The sequence below is a fragment of the Podarcis gaigeae genome, assembly GCF_964106915.1.
Source record: "Podarcis gaigeae genome assembly, chromosome: 15".
NCBI lineage: Eukaryota > Metazoa > Chordata > Lepidosauria > Squamata > Lacertidae > Podarcis > Podarcis gaigeae.
The window spans coordinates 34,124,063-34,142,289 of NC_139692.1; the positions used below are offsets into that span (position 1 = coordinate 34,124,063).

Below are 18,227 nucleotides of genomic sequence, written 5' to 3' on the forward strand. Positions count from 1 at the left end.
CTAGAGGATTGAGGATTTACAACAAAAACATTGTTTTACTTTCTATTTCCCGGCCCTCTGTTTGATTGCTACCACCTGGGCCGTAGCTTTCCCATGGGAACAACTCAGCTTGACCTTGACTGCTAGATAACTTTGGAATGAGTGGCGCAAAAAGAAAGGGATTAAGAACCAGACAAACAACTCTGACAACCGTAACTGCAGCCTCACAAGCACGCAGATCATCTGTGCCCACTTTGCCCTCGGAGGAAAAAGCTACCTCCCTGTCACAGGCAGGGGAGGAAGAAACTGAGGATTTACAACTAGAAGAGATGGCCTCAGGAGGATCTGGTTCTGTATTAGAGAGAATTCTTGAGAAATTGGAGTCTTTGGACAGGAAAGTTGACCAACAAACTGCGAAAATTGACCTTAATACAGAAACTTTAAATAAATTATCTGGGCAAGTTGCACAGAATGCACAAGCAATCGGACAACTGAAGGAGGCTGCAGGTGAAAATCAGAAACTGGCCGAAGAGACCAGCCAAAGAGTGGGAGAGTTGGAAAAAGAAGTAAGGCCGCTCAGTAAGCAGGTTGGGGAACACCAGACCTATCTCTCCATGTTGGAACTTCGGAACAGGGAGATTAATTTAAGGATAAGATCGATACCAGAAGTGGAAGAAGGTAATCTAGCTGAGTTTCTGACCAAAGAATTCTCCAAGTTCTGGGGTCTAGAGGAGGAAGACTTTAAAATTGTGTCAGCCTTCAGACTTGGAAGACTCACAAAGAGAGAAAAGCCCAGAGACTGTTTGATTACGTTGAGATCAAAGGAGGAAAGGGACAAGATTTTGGGCCTGCACTACGGAAGCTCCTTGAACATTTCGGACAAAAGAATTGAGATTTTTAAGGACATTCCTAAACAGCTGTTGGATCTTAGATCTGAATATTTGGACTTAGTAAAACTGCTGAGAAGCAACTCAATCATCTTTAGGTGGGACTTTCCCCAAGGATTATCTTTTACCTTTAGAGGGAAGAAGATTAAAATTAGAACTTTGGAAGATAGGGATAAGTTTTTGACTGCCTACGGAGAGGACCTTCATAAAGGACTTGAACTACCCTCAGGGCCTGAACCACCACAGGTGCCTGTACCTCAGAACCCTGAAGACTCACAGAACAAAATACCATCCCAAGGAAACTAAACAGATCTATCCAGGATGTCTCTGCAACTTTTAAGTTGGAATATAAATGGCTGCAACAGTCCGGAAAAAAGGAAGAAAATCTTTCACATATTAAAAAAGGAGCAACTAGACATTACTTGTTTACAAGAAACACATGTGACTAGGCTCCACAGAAAAATATTGGTAAATAAAAGGTTAGGCCAAGAATTTATATCTTCGGACTCAGTTAAGAAGAGAGGAGTGGTGATATATGCAAAGGAGAGCCTCTCACCAAAATTTCTATTTAAAGATGAACATGGAAGAATTTTGGCAATTGAAATACAGCACCAAGGAGAGAAAATTTTGATATTAGGAATTTACGCTCCAAATGAAGGGAAATCAGAATTCTACAAGAAGTTGCATGAGATTATGCTGGATTATCTGGACTATGATAACATCATCATGATGGGAGATATGAATGGGATCGTTTCAACGAACATGGATAGGTCACAAAGCCAAAAGGTTACTAAAGAAGGCAGACTACCAAAGACCTTTTTTGAAATGACAGACAACATGGACTGGATTGATATATGGAGGACAAAGAACCCCTTAGGGAAAGAAGGAACATTTTTCTCTGAAGCCCAACTGACTTGGACAAGAATTGACCAAATATGGATTTCTAGAGGTCTGGCTCCTAAGGTGAAGAAAGTGGAAATCTGCCCAAAGACCTGCTCCGATCATAACGCGTTGAAAATGGACATGACATTATTACCAACCGGCTCCTTTAGATGGAAGATGAATGACAACTTGTTTAGAGATCAGGAGATTATCAAGAAGGCCAAAAAAACAATAAAGGACTATTTTGAGATAAATTTGAACACTGCTGTGGAAAAAAGAACAATCTGGGACGCAAGCAAAGCTGTGATGAGAGGGTTCTTGATACAACAGAACGCCATAAAGAAAAGACTACAAAATGAGAAAAAGGACAAGATTTTGGGGAAAATTAAAGAGTTAGAGAAGAAACTAAGAGTAAACCCGAAGTCACAGCCGATTTTGAGAGAAATTAAACTTCATCAGGCACAATATTCCAAACTGATAAATCAGGAAATAGAATGGAAGATTAAATCAATGAAACAAAAAACATTTGAATCGGCTAATAAATGTGGGAAACTGCTGGCTTGGCAGTTGAAGAAGAGACAAAAGCTGAACATAGTAACAAATTTGGAAATAGAAGGAAGGAATATTCAGAACCCGGTGGAAATTAGAAAATGTTTCCAGAAATATTTTAAGAAATTATACACTCAAGGGCCACAAAAGGAGGAAGAGATTGCAAAATTTTTGGAGAAAAATGGACTTAAAAAACTATCACAAGAAAATAGATCACTCCTGAATAGTAAAATAACACGACTAGAGATAGAACAGGCCATTCAGAATATGAAGTTGGGCAAGTCTCCAGGGCCAGATGGCTTGACCTCCAAGTACTATAAGACATTAAGTGACTATTTGATTCAACCACTGATGGAGGTCAGCAATGAAATTATGGAGGGAAAGAAGGCGCCTGAATCGTGGAAGGAAGCTTTCATCACATTGATACCAAAATCAGAAACTGAAAAGACACAACTTAAGAACTACCGTCCCATTTCCCTTTTAAATGTGGATTACAAAATATTTGCTGACGTTTTGGCAGGAAGACTCAAAAGAGTTTTAAATGAGATAATTCATAAAGACCAGGCAGGCTTTCTCCCAGGAAGACATTTATTTGCTAATACAAGGAACATTATTGACATTTTGGAACTTTTGCAAACAAATATTAACACTAAAGCAGTTCTAATTTTTATAGACGCGGAGAAGGCCTTCGATAACATTTCTTGGAAATTTATGAAGGGGAATTTAAAAGAAATGGGAGTGGGGCGGGGTTTTGAAAATGGGATTGACGCGATTTATTCAGAACAAAAGGCAAAACTGATAGTCAACAATGTGGTTACAGAAGAGTTTAAGATTGAAAAAGGGACACGACAAGGCTGCCCGATTTCCCCCTTGCTGTTTATTTCTGTCCTGGAGGTGCTCTTGAACTTGATTAGAGGGGACCGGTTGGTGCAAGGGATTCAGATCGGAGCGAAACAATATAAACTTAAAGCTTTTGCAGATGACCTTGTTTTGACATTGCAAGAGCCAGAATCTAGTACAAAAAGAGTGTTACAATTGATTCAGGACTTTGGTCGGGTAGCGGGCTTTAAACTAAACAAACAGAAAACTAAGGTGTTGGGAAAAAACTTGACAGATGCAGAGTCAGAACGGTTTCAGAGAGAAACAGAACTAACTGTGGTTAAAAAAGTAAAGTACCTAGGGGTAAACATAACAGCAAAAAATCTGAGTCTATTTAAGGATAATTATGAAAAATGTTGGTCTGAAATTAAGAGAGACTTGGACAGTTGGTCAAAATTGAAGCTTTCTTTGTTAGGCCGAATTGCTGCTATTAAGATGAATGTATTGCCTAAGATGTTGTTTTTGTTTCAAACATTGCAAATTGTGGATAAGACGGAGTGCTTCAGGAAGTGGCAGAGAGATATTTCTAAATTTGTCTGGCAGGGCAAAAAGCCCAGAATTAAGTTTAAGATATTAACTGATGCGAAAGAAAGAGGGGGCTTTGCCCTGCCAGACTTAAGGTTGTACTACGAAGCCGCAGCTTTCTGCTGGCTAAAAGACTGGCTACTTCTAGAGGACACTGATGTGTTAGATTTAGAAGGTTTTAACAATGCATTTGGCTGGCATGCATACTTATGGTATGACAAAGTTAAGATCAATAAGGCCTTTAAGAACCATATTGTCAGGAAAGCAGTGTTTAATGTCTGGACAAAATACAAAGACCTATTGGAAAATAAAACTCCAAGATGGCTATCACCTCTGGAGGCTAAGGCCCGAAAAAGACCCAATATGGAGGCCAAATGGCCGAAATATTGGGAAATAATAGAGAATGAGGGCAACAATTGGAAATTGCAGAGTTTGGAAAAAATGAAAGACAAAGTGCGAGACTGGTTACATTACGCTCAGATTCAAGAAATTTTTAAAATGGATAAAAAGTTAGGATTCCAGGTGGAGAAATCGAAGTTGGAAACAGAATTGTTAGAACCTAAGACTAAAGTACTCTCAAGAATGTATAACTTGCTGTTGAAATGGAATACACAAGATGAAATGGTTAAGTCGGCCATGATAAAGTGGGCACAGGATATTGGGCATAATATTATGTTTGAGGATTGGGAAAGGTTGTGGACCACGGGGATGAACTTCACGGCATGTAATGCTCTGAAGGAAAATGTAATGAAAATGATATATAGGTGGTACATGACCCCAGTTAAACTAGCCAAAATATGCCATGTGCCAGACAATAAATGTTGGAAATGTAAGGAAAATGAAGGAACATTCTTTCACCTCTGGTGGACTTGTCCCAGGGTGAAGGTCTTCTGGGAAATGATATATAATGAGCTGAAAAAGGTATTTAAGTATACCTTCCTTAAGAAACCAGAGGCCTTCCTCCTGGGCATTGTCGGCCAGATGGTGCCAAAGAAGGATCGAACATTCTTTTTGTACGCAACAGCAGCAGCAAGGATACTTATCGCCAAGAAGTGGAAAACTCAAGATCTACCCACTCTGGAAGAATGGCAGATGCAGCTGATGGACTATATGCAACTGGCTGAGATGACTGGCAGAATTCGAGACCTGGGAGAAGAGAGGGTTGAAGAAGATTGGAGGAAATTTAAGACTTATTTACAAAAATATTGTGATTTGGTGGAAAGTTAAGTAGGATGTTTGATCATAAATAATTGGCCACCACAAAATCGGATCGAAATGGGATGTAAAGTGAGATTAAGAGAAATTAATTTACAGAGGATTATATTTAAATAAGTGGTTATAAAATTTGCAAATTAGATGATAAATTGCTGGGAAAAATTTATGATGATGAAAATGGCAGCGGGAGATGTGAGGAAGTCCAAAGAAGTCATGAAACTCTGTTGAGATAAAAGAAAGGTTGTTAATCTTTGTACTTTATTTTGTAAAAACCCCTAATAAAAATTTATTAAAAAAAAAAAAAGAGGAGACTCCTGTTCCTCTCAGAGAGCTAAGATACCTAGAGCAGTTTAACAATCAATCCCTCTTCACAGGGCACTATGGGAATTGTAGCTCTCTGAGGGGAACAGGGGTTTTGTAGCAACTCCTAGTACCCAGAACCCTTTGGGGAAAGTCCTGGCTGCTTAAAATGGTGGGAATGTGGTTTTGGTTAAAAAAACAACAACACCCAGCGTCCTATGTTCCTGTGGCAACAGTTGACCAAATGAATTGACCACTATCCCTAATATAGGTGGGAATCATAGAACTGTAGAGCCAGAAGGGACCCCAAGGGTCATCTAGTCCCACCCCCTGCAAAGTAGGAAACTTTTGCCCAATGTGGGGCTCAAACCCACGACCCCGAGATTAAGAGTCTCAGGCTCTAACCGACTGAGCTATAGGGAGCTTTGGCCAGCCTAAAGACTTCACGGTGCCTTGGTGGAAAGTACCTCACAGAAATTAACATCTGAGGAGAATCCAGTGGCAAAGCCTCACTAATACCAACAGAAGCTTCGTGTGTGTGAAAAACTGGGGGAAGGGTAGAATCTCGGTGGTAGAGCATCTGCTTTGAGTGCAGAAGGTTCCAGGTTCAATCCCTGGCAACTCTCCTGACTGGGAGCGAGAAGAGCAGAAGAAAAGCTCTGTGGATCAGGCCAGTGACCCATCTAGTCCAGCATCCTGTTCTCACTGTGGCCAGTAAGATGCCTATAGGAAACCCACAAGAAGGATTCGAACACAAGAGCGCTCTTCCCCTCCTGTGGTTTCCAGCAACTGGTATTCAGAAGCGCTGCTGCCTCCAACTGCGGAGGCAGAGCACAGCCATCATGGCTAGTAGCCAAGGATAGCCCTCTCCTCCATGAATTTGTCTAATCGTCTTTTAAGGCCAGCTAGCTTGGTGGCCATCACAGCCTCCTGTGGAAGGGAGTTCCACAGTTTAACTAAGCTCCGCCTGAAGGACTTTCTTTTCTTTTATCTGTCCTCCATGCAGTGGACTGAAGCACCATAAGAAGAAGAAGAGTTTGGATTTGATATCCCGCTTTACCACTACCCGAAGGAGTCTCAAAGCGGCTAACAATCTCCTTTCCCTTCCTCCCCCACAAGAAACACTCTGTGAGGTGAGTGGGGCTGAGAGACTTCAAAGAAGTGTGACTGGCCCAAGGTCACCCAGCAGCTGCATGTGGAGGAGCGGAGATGCGAACCCGGTTCCCCAGATTACGAGTCCACCGCTCTTAACCACTACACCACGCTGGCTCTCACACTGGCTGCTTCCTATTCGGCCGGAGGTGCCTCCGCCTTTCCCCCAGCTGCCACTCACACATCCGTCTTCTTCTCGTTCTGCTGCTGCCGCCTGGTGGCGAAATCCACGCAGGCGTCCAAATCCGGGTTGAGGAACATGTTCTTGAGCCAGGCCGTGTACTTCAGCAACGCCCCAGGGAGCAGGTGCCTCAGCACTTTCCAGAAACTAGGCACCACCGGGTAGCCTTGGTTGGTGAGCGTGGAGAAGCCAACCATCACCGCCAGCTGCTTGGCCGGGTCACTGCATCCCTCCAAGAATGAGTCAACGTAGGCCTCCATCTCTGGGGCAAACTTGAATCTGTCATGCATCTGAAAAACACAGGCAGGAGAAGGGCTGTGGCTGAGAAGCAGGACGCCTACTTGGCAAGCAGAAGGGCCCAATCCCTGGTGTCTTCAGGGAGGGCTGGGAACGTCTGCTGTCTAAAATCCTGGAGAGACACTGCTGATCAGGGTAGACCAGCCTTCGCCATCCTAGTGGCCTCCAGGCATTTTGGACTACATCTGTCCCAGAGAGCAAGATCAGCAGAGATGCTGTGAGTTGTTTTCCAGTAAACTTTGGGGGCTACCATACTGGGGAAGGGATATTGTTGCCATTCCCCTACCTGGGTGGACACAACATGGGTCCCGTAATGACGCATGACTTCCCCCCGGAGAACCATCCTTAGCTGGCTAGTCGACAGGAGCGGGAGAGAGCTGCCCAGCAACCGGTAACACATGTAACTGAGGAAGAATAAGACACACAGGATAAGAAATAATGAGTGAAAGCAGCTTTCTGGCTTTCAAGGGGCCTGCCTTTACTGATTTAATGAATTGAGAACGGCCTGCTAAACTCGCGAAGAATTTGACAGCCTCCCAGAGCACAGTTCGAAAACCACTGGGATTTAGAAAAATGGGAGAAAGAACTGCAAGGAGAGACTGGGGCCATGTTCACATGATACATTTAAAGCACTACAATACCACTTTTGACAGTCATGGCTTCCCCCAAAGAATTATGGGAGCTGTGGGCCCCCTATTTCCCTCACTGAGCTACAAGTCCCAGAGTTCTCTGTGAAGAGGGGCTGATTGCTAAAACATTCTAGAAACCGTAGCTCTCTGAGGGGAAAGGGAGTCTTCTAACCACTCTCAGGACCCTCAACAAACTACAGATCCCAGAATTCGGGGGGGGGGGGACCACAGCTGTTGCAAAGTGGCATCATAGTGCTTAAAAACATGTGGTGTGAATGTTGCGTGTGACAGACAAGCCAAAACTTCCCCAGCCAACCTGCAAGGTCCAACGCTGTCCTTCAGCAGACCGTTCTCGACGGCTTCTTTCCAGAAGAGCTCAAAGGTGCCTTCCTTCAGAGCCACTTTCATCAAGTCCAGTCCGACAGTAGGAAGACTTCTGTCCTTTTTCTCAGACTTGGCCGCCATTTTCAAAACCTCCAGCAGCCTGCAAGGAAGAGCAAAACGATTTTTAAAAAATAAAATAAAATTAAAAACTGCCTTCCGTTGTGTGGAGGCAAAGCCTAGGGGCATACAAAGCTTCCTTAGGCTAGAGCAGGCTGTTGGCCCATATAGCTCAGTACGGCCTAGTCAGACTGGCAGCAGCTCCCCAGGGTGTTGACTGGGCACCTTTCCCTGCCCTAGTCGGAGATGCTGAAGACTGGACTGGGGACCTTCTGCATGCAGAGAGCGGGGGATATACCACTGAACAACACCCCGAAGAATCTTAGATCCCAGAATCCTCCTTTTCCTTCCTTCACTGTAAGATATTCTGGGCTGTCCCGTGAATCTGCTGGATGAAATAGCGGATGAACGTTGCCTCAGAAGACTGAGGAAAATTCTCAGGGATGATTCACACCCTGGCCGGCACTTTCTTGATCTCCTACCCTCAGGCAGAAGATATAGAAGCATGATGAACTGCACCAACAGGGTAAAGAACAGCTTCTATCTGTGGGCTGCTGAATGAAAAGATAACAACAGGGCAACTGACTTTGGGGTTTGGTGTGTGTGCGTCAGTAAATGAGGGGAATTAAGACTAAGAGAGCTGAGTGAGGATGCTTGTGTAATCTCACTGTATACTAGTTGTACAAGTGACAATAAAGTATTTCAATTTCAACTTCAGTATTTCAATTTCAAAAGAACTGTAAAGCGATGCAAGCGTCCTGCATTCGTTCCTGGTCAACATACCTGGGAATGTTTTCTGCCGTGATGACGGCAGTCGTGCCCAAGAGGGCCTTCAGTTTTTCTGGCCGGAGAACCCTGGGGAACTTCTGGATGCCCACCAGCAGGAGGTAAAGCTGCCCTGGACTGCTGAAGGCCGAGGTGAGGTCATCTTCCAAGAAGCTGAAAAGGACCTCTTCAAACACAGCCTCCGGAATCTGAGCCCCCGGCAAAAACAAAAGCGAACAACTCCCTGGGTTTGGATGCCCATGATAGATTCCCCTTTTTTACATCTCAAACCTCCCACCTCTAGGCAAGACTCCGGTGCCAAAGGTATTCACCTCCTCTAAGATGGACTATAATTGGAAATTGTTTTAGTTTAACAATGATATTGGAAAGCTGTTACTTTTAACTACAAGGAAACTCAGAAGGGAGGGACTAGAAGAAGTCAACCAAGATGTTTAAAAGGTTGGATTTGTAAAGAATTAAGTTTGTTGTTATTGTTTATTGTTCCTTTTTTCTTCTTTCGTTCATTGATGTATTTTTCTTTTTTTGTGCGTCATTCTGCTCTGTGGTTTTTGTTATAATTGTGGAAAATCTAATAATTATTTTATTTTCTAAAAAAAAGGTATTCACCTCCTCCATCGCTTGGACCATCCAACTCCCTAGGCCCCTTCAGTGGCTACTCAACCCCCTCTGCACCCAGGACAAGCCCATCTCTTTCTGCACCTGCCTTGTCCTCCATTTTATAAAGCCACCCACAGCCAAGTCCATCCATCCTTCCCAGCACCATCTTTGGACATCCGTTTCTCATCATATTTGTTTGCTTGGCAATACATCAGCATTCACTTCCGTGGAACTCACTCAGGCGCCAGACAACTTGGCCTACGTGACAATTACGGGTGGCATCCAACTGAGGCCACAGTCACACCAAACATTTAAAGCACATTTTAAACATGGCTCCCCTGCAAAGCATTCTGGGAACTGCAGTGCTGAGAGTTTCTAGGAGAACCGCATTCGCCTCCCAGAATTCCCTGTGAAGAGGGATTGACTGTTGAACCACTCAAAGAGAATTGTAGCTCTGGAATATTTCCCTGTGTCCTGGCAAGGCAATATAATTAGCATCAGCAGTCTAACGGGGATGGGTCAGTGCTGGCAAGCCAGTCTTGCAGAAGAAGCTACGCAACTATATATTTAAGAGGCTCCCTTTTTTGCAACAACACCCCACATCTCCCTACCTCGGAAACGATGTCGGCCAATGTCTTCCTAGGAAGGTCTTTGAGGTGGGCGTGGTGATCCGAAAGGCTCTGGAGAAGCTGGACGCAGCCAAGGAGAGCTTTTGAATCCTAAGGAATTTAGATAAAAGTGGGTGAGTCTACAAGGATGGAGTGGACCAAATGCAAGAGGGAAAGCATGTATTTGAGGAAATGATCCATCTACCTCAACACTGTTGGCAGTGACTTCCAGAAGCTTTTGAGGGTTTCAGCAAGGAATACTTAGTCCTCCCTGAGAGGTTACCCCAGAGGGAAAAACTTAACAGGAAAAAATTGCCCACCCAGTTTTTAAAGGATCTAACAGCCGATGGAGAAAAAACACTCCTCACTCTACCACCAGCTGCCAGGCAGAGCAGATGTTTCAGATGTGCCAAAGAATCAGCTCAGAACACTGGAACATCATGTGTTCCATTATGAGGCACAGGAGCTCTCTCAAGTTTCTAGTCCATATGAATTCCAAGCAAGGCCTGAAAGCATATGTGAGCAAAAGGTGGAAAAGGTGGGGGGGAGGATTTGGGATTTCCAGTGACTGGTGGAAGTGATGTCCAGTGCCTCCCATTCAGTAGACGACTCAGCAGAGCTGACTCTATTGGCATAATTTATGCACATCAGAGAATTCAGCATATTATTATTATTATCATCATCATCACCACCACCACCACCACCACCATCATCATCATCACCACCACCACCACCACCACCATCATCATCATCATCATCACCACCACCACCACCACCATCATCATCATCATCAACATCACGTCACAGGGTTTGCACCAGGGGCATGCAGACCTGAAACATTTGCATTTAGTGTTACCTTTGGAAGACGCCCAGACTGGAACAGAGCCAGAACGCCGAAAAAGTTCCCAAACAGAGCATTTCGGAAGAGTTTCTGAAACAAAACGAGGAACCAACATAGAAAGACAATCTAGACAAGGCTGTGGAATCTCGCGAGCGACTCTTTGGAGTGAGCAAACTTGCAAACAAGAGGTATCTAGCAACACTCACCACTTGAATGGGTCCCCATCCGCCCCCAAAAACACTTCAATTTGGAAATGCAGCCCTCAACCTCAAAAAAACCCTTGCCACCGCTGACCAAATAGGGCCCCCCCAAATGACCCCAAATACTGTTTTGGTATTTTAGGAAATGTGGGGAGAAGTCCATTCCCACAGCTCTGCTGAAAAACCTTCTACTGCTTAACTGTTTTCATGCCGGATGGTAACAGAGTTTGCTTTTTTCCTCTTCCCTCCCTGCCATCTTCCCTTGTGTGTCATGTTGTTATCTGCTTTGTTATCTGACTGCATGAAAACTAACCTGGAAGCATTTTTTTTACAAAAGAGCAGGGTTCAAATGGCCTGAATAAATAACCAGCTTTTACCCGGTGCTTTTCAAACTATGGGTTGTTATACATTCCTAGCTGTCTCAGACAATGAGACAATTTTCCCACACGGCTCACCCCCCACCCTTCTCCAGCCAGACAGCCATAATCACGCATTACAACAAACCATAGTTTGCTGTGACATCCCCTTTTGTCCTCTAGCGTGACCAGGAAGATCTCAGAAGCTTTTGCTTCTGCTTCTATATTAAACACGTTGCCCCATTTTGCTAGCACAGAGGATCACGGTTTAGGTCAACTGCAGTTAGCTTTTTTTTTTAAAAAAAAGCCTGTTTCATTACCCGTATTTGATGCTGACCAATTATTTATTTATTTGATATATTTCCATACCACCTTTATCTTCCAAATATCTCAAAGTGGTGTACGTGGTTCTTTTCATCCCCATTTCACCCTCACAACAACCCTGTGAGGTAGGTCAGGCTAAGAGATGGCGTCGCCCAGTGGGCTTCATGGCTGAGTGGGGATTCGAACCCTGGTCTCCCAGGCCGTAGTCCAACACTCTACACATTATGCCAAACTGGCTCTTTGCACCATTCTTTCAATGCACCACTTTAAACAGGCATTCCCAATGGGCACCAGCAACCCACAAACTTCCTTATGGTCACAAGAATAACTCACTCTGGGTAAAACATGGCTGTGGCACATTCTCTCTCTCAGTGCCTTTGGAGCATGTTGCTATGCCAGCGATCCAATCGACATCAGTCACCCTGCCAAATCCTGCAGAACAAAATCAAACCCCCAAATGGCCAGGATTTGGCCCATGTGGACTGATGCTGATTGGATCACCAGATTAACAAGGAGGACCTGCAGAGCCCCTCTCAACAAAATCCTGCTTTCCACGGCAACCATGAACTGTAAACTCAAAGCCCACTCCATCTCCTTACCTTCTTCACTCTGCCGAGGTCGTATTTTTCTTTGATCTGGTCCAGGACTGTGAGGAGGGAGATCTCCTCAAAAACCTGCAATACCTGGGGAGAGAGAAAAAGAAGGGAACACCTGTGTGAATCAGAGAGAAGAGACACAACGGGATGCCACTGGGACTGTGGCTGTGGCTGATGGGAGTTGTAGTCTAACAACATCAGGGGGTTGGGTTTATGGTTGTTGTTTTTTTTTAATAATAAAAACTTCTACATAACTTCTAATAAACTTCTAATAAAATAAAAAGGAATTATTTTAATGTTTGCTTTTTCAAAAAAACTTAAAAGCAAGAAAACCCAAACACACTCCACTGAGGAACACCAACCTGAGCCAAAGCCAAACTGAATCCTGGACGGGCCGCTTCGCGTGTTGCTCCCAATCCATCAATCAGGCGCTTCAAGCTGTATTTCAGTTGCTCATCGTCCTAAAATAAAATATTCAGAAGTTCAGGTGGGTTTTTTTACTACCCTGCAAACCAAAATACAGTAATGTTTATTTTCCTTGAAAATAGCTTCTGTAAAAAAAATATTGTTCTGCTTAATTCAGAGCGGCTTTTACAGTGATCAAAGTTTTTTTTAAAAAAAAGAATCAGTTTACCTAAAACCTCTTAAATTCCACATTCATAATCCTAACAACAACCTTCCGAAGTAGGCCAACCCCATCAGCCTTCTTCTGAAAATGCCCTTTGCCACCCCCAGTATCATCCATTCAGTTCCAGGGCTTGCTTTTTTCTAATCCACAACTCCCTTGTTCAAATACCTGGAAACAATAGAGGTGAAAACCACCTCTGAGCATGTTTAAAGTGCAATTCCAGCATCAAATGTCTCTCTGTGAGTATAGGCTTGCTAACTACCATATTTTTCGCTCTATAAGATGCACCAGACCACAAGATGCACCTAGTTTTTGGAGGAGTAAAACAAGAAAAAAAAATTCTGAATCTCAGAAGCCAGAACAGCAAGAAGGATCGCTGCGCAGTGAAAGCAGCAATCCCTCTTGCTGTTCTGGCTTCTGGGATAGCTGTGCAGCCTGCATTCGCTCCATAAGACGCACACACATTTCCCCTTACTTTTAGGAGGGAAAAAGTGAGTCCTATAGAACAAAAAATACGGTATATGTTTCTCACAGACATAACATGGTAAAATCAACTGAAAACACAGTATGGTGTTTTTTTCCAGTTTGCATGCAGCAAATTATTTATTATAAAATGTGTAAGCCACTTTCCCTAATGAAATAGGTATGCAAAGCTGCTACCAATAGGTTTTGTGGGGCTTTGTACATAGAATCAAAGAACCGTAGCGTTGGAAGGCGCCCCAAGGATCCAAGCCCCTGCAAAGCAGCTGGTTTTTCAGGGAAAGAAATTTGCAGGGCCAACTTTGGTGACTGCACTTCCCTGAAAACTACTGCCCACAAACACCCAAAGGTGAATTTCACCAAATGCAGAATGTGAGAACGCTACAGAAAAGTTAATGTGATGGCATCATTATATTGGGACTGCTTTCGGCCAGAGGACCCACTGGGCAGCTGCACCCAGTGTCTCACCATGGGAAGAGAGAGAGACCAACCTGGTCTCCTCCCTCCCTAGTCCTTTTCCTTTTGTATCTTGTCTGTTAACACTGCAAACCTGAAGGTAGGGACTGTCTTTATTTGTCCAGGTGCTATAAAACTTTAGATATCCTTTTTGGTATTAAAATAAAATTTAAAAACAATCAGCTGTACTGAGCCATAGTCAGAGAAGACCTACTGAAATCAGCGGGACAAAATCCGTTTCAAAGGGACTCCTATGGCTGGAATACTGTATATAATATCAATACTTCCAAACACATACTTTGGGGGGTAGGTGAGAGGGGGAGAGACGCGACTTTAATATTTTTAATGTTTTGTATTTTTAATGTTTGATGTTATACTCAGTGGCGTAGCGTGGGGGGTGCAGGGGGGGCCGGCCGCACCGGGCGCAACACCTGGGGTTAGGGTTAGGGGGCGCAAATCCACGGGTTAGGGGGCGCAAATCCATGGGTTAGAGGGCGTACATTACTTGCCTTGCCCCGGGTGCTGACAACCCACGCTACGCCACTGGTTATACTGTGTTTGATGTTTTAATTCCTTGGAAGCCGCCCTGAGTGGCTGCGGAAACCCAGTTAGATGGCTGGCATATATTTTATTATCATTATCATTACCAGCCGCCCCTTTAACCCAGAGGGAGAAGCGCGGCGTTTGCAAGAAGGTTATATTAACTTTCCACCGTCTCTCTTACTTTCTGGTTCTCTCGCAAGTAGCGCAGCAGATCCTCCGTCGCCTTCAAGCGCGTCTCCTGCTGGGGCTTGGCGATATCCCAGAAGAAATCCAAAAACTGCCGGTTCTGGCCCAGGAGCCGGCCCGGGTGGGAGATGGGGGCCGCGGCGAGAGCTTCATCGCCGGGGTTGCCGCTACCGCTGCCATCCCCGGCCATGCTGGAGGCAGCGCAGCCAAAAGACGCACGTGGAAGGAGGGGATGCAGAGGCGCACGTGAGAACCTCCCCTTCCGGGTTAAGGAAAGCAGAGGCTGGATAGGAGCCTCCCTGCCGGGGTTTGGCTTTCTTTGGCTTCCTCCTTTGCACAACGCCCTTGCCTGCCCCACGTGGAAACGCCAGACTCTGCATGCGCATCAATCCCTGCCTGGGATGTGAGCTCTTTTGGGGGGTTTTTTGGTGGCGCGTTTGCTCGCCTAAGGCGGATGCTATCAGCCGCCTGAGGCGCAGACCACAGAAAGGTGCAGCACTGACTTTTGCGGGGCACTGATTTCTATAGATTCACATTATTGCAAAGGATTCGTGTGCCAAGACGTATTTTGAGAAATAATAATAATAATAATAATAATAATAATAATAATAATAATAATAATTTATTTGTACCCAGCCACTCTGGGCGGCTTCCAACAGAGATGAAAAATACACTAAAATGTCACATATTAAAAACTTCCCTGAACAGGGCTGCCTTCAAGGCAATCAAACGTCGTTGCGTTCTTTATTCTTGCAATGAACTTTGCAGTTTCAAGTGTTGTGCTTTCCTACAATACTTTGTTTTGGAAAACTGGATTTAGCAATTGGGAGTGTTGCAAATGGTTAGACTTGCCCAGGGCGCAAAATTCAGTGATGAGGAACTAGTGGCTTTGCATATTTCCTGTCGTCCCAGACCACTGTCTGCTGGGCAAATGGAAACGGTTTGGAGAAAGGGTTGAGCTCACGTACACTATCAGCTGCCGGGATGGGATGGTTATTGCAAGAAAATGGAAAGTGTGGCTGTGAGGGTTTTTTGTGGGGGGTAGGCTTTTTGCCTGAGTCTCTTCAAATTCATGGATCCAGCAGGGATTCAATTGCTGAATTAGCCAGCCAAGGGCCACAATGGTTCCTAAAGTATGGGTGGCTCTGTGCCAGAGGCAAAATGGTTGTTGTGTGTGAGAGCTCAAAGCAAGGCTGCAGGCTTGGGTAGCTGAGGACAGAAACATGCCTGATTTATGGTGGAATCGAAAGCTGTGTGACTATGGGAGAAGCAAGATCCTCTTGGGGGCTAATGCTGTGAGCCCTCCATCGTAGGCTCAGCTCGTATATATGTGTAAATAAACCATATATCAGAAAGACACCACGGTCTCCGCCATCCCACCATTCCAAGAAAACGGAACCCTGGGTAGGCGCCTGGAACCCCTGGAATTTTGCACCGCTTGGAGATTGGGATGGCATGCAACAGTATATAGATGGATTAAATGAGGATTTGTGGTCTCCATATCTCCGTAGTTGCTGCTGAAGAATTAATCCAAATATTAAGTTATACCAAAACAAAACAAATATTAATTTTCAACTATGTGGCAAAAAGTTATTTTATGTATTAATGAGGACAACAATGTCTAAATGCCCCCTGTGAGATAATGCTACTGTTTGGAATTCTTGGTTAGTTTTTAGCTTTAAGTGAAAATGTCATAATGTGGAACAAACAATAGCCTGATATTTAGAAATAAAAGCCTTTTTTAATGTTATTACCCCCCTGACAATAATACCAATTGTTACCAATAAACCTGCATAAGACAGTGTGATGAATTTGCTTCTTTTTCTCTGCCCTCCCCATCCCTTTTTTCTTCTGTGTTGTGTCTTTTCTATTATAAGCCTGTGGGCAGGGACTGTCTTGTTTGTTATTGATCTTATCTAAGTGATTAAAAATCTTTTAGATGTGCACGTGATATATGTGCGGTATATAAACCGAGCCTTCATTTTCATCAGCTCAGTCTTGTGGAATGGTCTCTGACAGAGATTCAGCAAACCATCCTCAATATTAACTTTTAGATGTCTGCTGGAAACAATTCTAGGTTTAAGCAGACAGTTAAAGAAAAAACGTTTTTTACAGTTAGCTGGTGATTAGTGATTTTTCTACTTTAGCGGGTGCTTCCCTTCCCTTCTCTGCCTGTTTGCTTTTTAATTATTTTATTTTATATATTTTAATTATTTCCTCATTGGTTTTAAAGAGAAACAAAACAGCATGGAGTGGTGTTTACAAGAATACGCAGTGAATCCTGTGCATGTCTGTTTAGAAGTCAGCCCACTTGAATTCTATGGGCCTTCCTCCCATAAATTAAATCTGGGGATAATTCATGAAACAAATACCTTCTTGTCTATTAACCTTCTTGTAATTATTAAGAACATAAAACGATCCCTGCTGGATCAAGCCAATGGCTCATCTAGTCATGTTGTGTAGTGGTTAGAGCATCTGACTAGGACCTGGGAGTCCAGGCTTGAAATCCCTACTAAGAAGCTCACTGACTGATTTGAGGGGAGGCAGTTGCTGCCTCTCAGCCTAACCTACCTCACAGGGTTGTTTTGAGGCTAAAATGATGAAGGAGGAAAACCAAATGCACTAGCCTGAGATTGTTGGAGACAAAGGTGGAAGACAGACAGATAGCACAACATTATGGAAGTGAGTTGTGGGCAGCTTACACCCACCAGGAGTGCCGCTTCAATGTACGGCGTCAGGAAGATTTTGGGCACCACATGGCAGGACAGAGTCTCAAACAAAGATGTGCTCTCCCAAGTCCACATCCCCAGCATGTTCACAGTCCTGTCTCAGCGACATCTATGCTGGCTTGGTCATGTACACAGCATGGAAGATGACAGGATTCCTATAGACATGCTGTATGCGGAGCTGTCTTCAGGCACCCCTGGCAGACCAACTCTGTGTTACAAATGAGACATAAAGGCTGGCAACCTCAACCCCGCCTGTCTGAATCCCTTGCAGACGACTGCAGCGCCTGGAGACAGTCAGGTTGTGTATCCACAGCAGTGACCCGAGGACCGACTGCTGAGAGGAGCGCGCAGAGAAGAAACACCGTGGTGCACCTGCAGCAGCCCAACTGGACGCCTTCCTCTGCCCCAGCTGCAACAAAACATGTCTCTCCCATTTTTGGTCTCTACAGCCACAGCAGGCTCTGTGACTCTCCAACATTTTGGCTTTAGCCACGAAGGTGCACTCTTCCATTGTCTCCCGAGAGAGAGGCAGATGTCAACATATGTTCATTGTGCCAACCAGACTCCTGGGGGGTCTGCCCTCCTGCGATTCCCAGCAGCTGGCATTCAGAGGAATGGTTATACAGTGGTACCTCGGGTTACAGACGTTTCAGGTTACAGACGCTTCAGGTTACAGACTCCGCTAACCCAGAAATAGTGCTGCAGGTTAAGAACTTTGCTTCAGGATGAGAACAGAAATCGTGCTCCGGCGGCGCAGCGGCAGTGGGAGGCCCCATTAGCTAAAGTGGTGCTTCAGGTTAAGAACAGTTTCAGGTTAAGAACGGACCTCCAGAACGAATTAAGTATTTAACCCGAGGTACCACTGTAAGCTGGAAATGCCAGCGCTGCAAGGCTAGGATTTCACGCATGGGATGGCAAAGCACTTCTCTGCACCTCCCAGCAGGTCAGAGAGGGAAGCTAGCTACACTGCCTCCCACTTCT

General features: G+C 44.6%; 1 protein-coding gene and 1 long non-coding RNA gene across 3 annotated transcripts in view; both read right to left on the reverse strand.

Annotated features, from left to right (window-relative positions):
* MYBBP1A (MYB binding protein 1a) overlaps nt 1–14,781 on the reverse strand; it is a 55,623-nt gene extending 40,842 nt beyond the window's left edge. For both annotated transcript variants that reach the window (XR_014558320.1, XM_083714335.1), the window contains exons 1-9: nt 14,513–14,781; nt 12,587–12,685; nt 12,228–12,311; nt 10,764–10,838; nt 9,911–10,018; nt 8,700–8,890; nt 7,792–7,959; nt 7,133–7,250; nt 6,550–6,839 (exon numbers count right to left, since the gene is read on the reverse strand). Coding sequence is in view for 1 of the 2 variants with exons in the window: in XM_083714335.1 (XP_083570461.1) it covers nt 6,550–6,839; nt 7,133–7,250; nt 7,792–7,959; nt 8,700–8,890; nt 9,911–10,018; nt 10,764–10,838; nt 12,228–12,311; nt 12,587–12,685; nt 14,513–14,707 (1,328 nt within the window). In the remaining variant the exon portion in view is untranslated. The remainder of the gene's footprint in view (nt 1–6,549; nt 6,840–7,132; nt 7,251–7,791; nt 7,960–8,699; nt 8,891–9,910; nt 10,019–10,763; nt 10,839–12,227; nt 12,312–12,586; nt 12,686–14,512) is intronic.
* Nucleotides 1–18,227, reverse strand: part of LOC310832731 — a 150,634-nt gene that overhangs the window by 40,842 nt on the left and 91,565 nt on the right. The window lies entirely within an intron of this gene.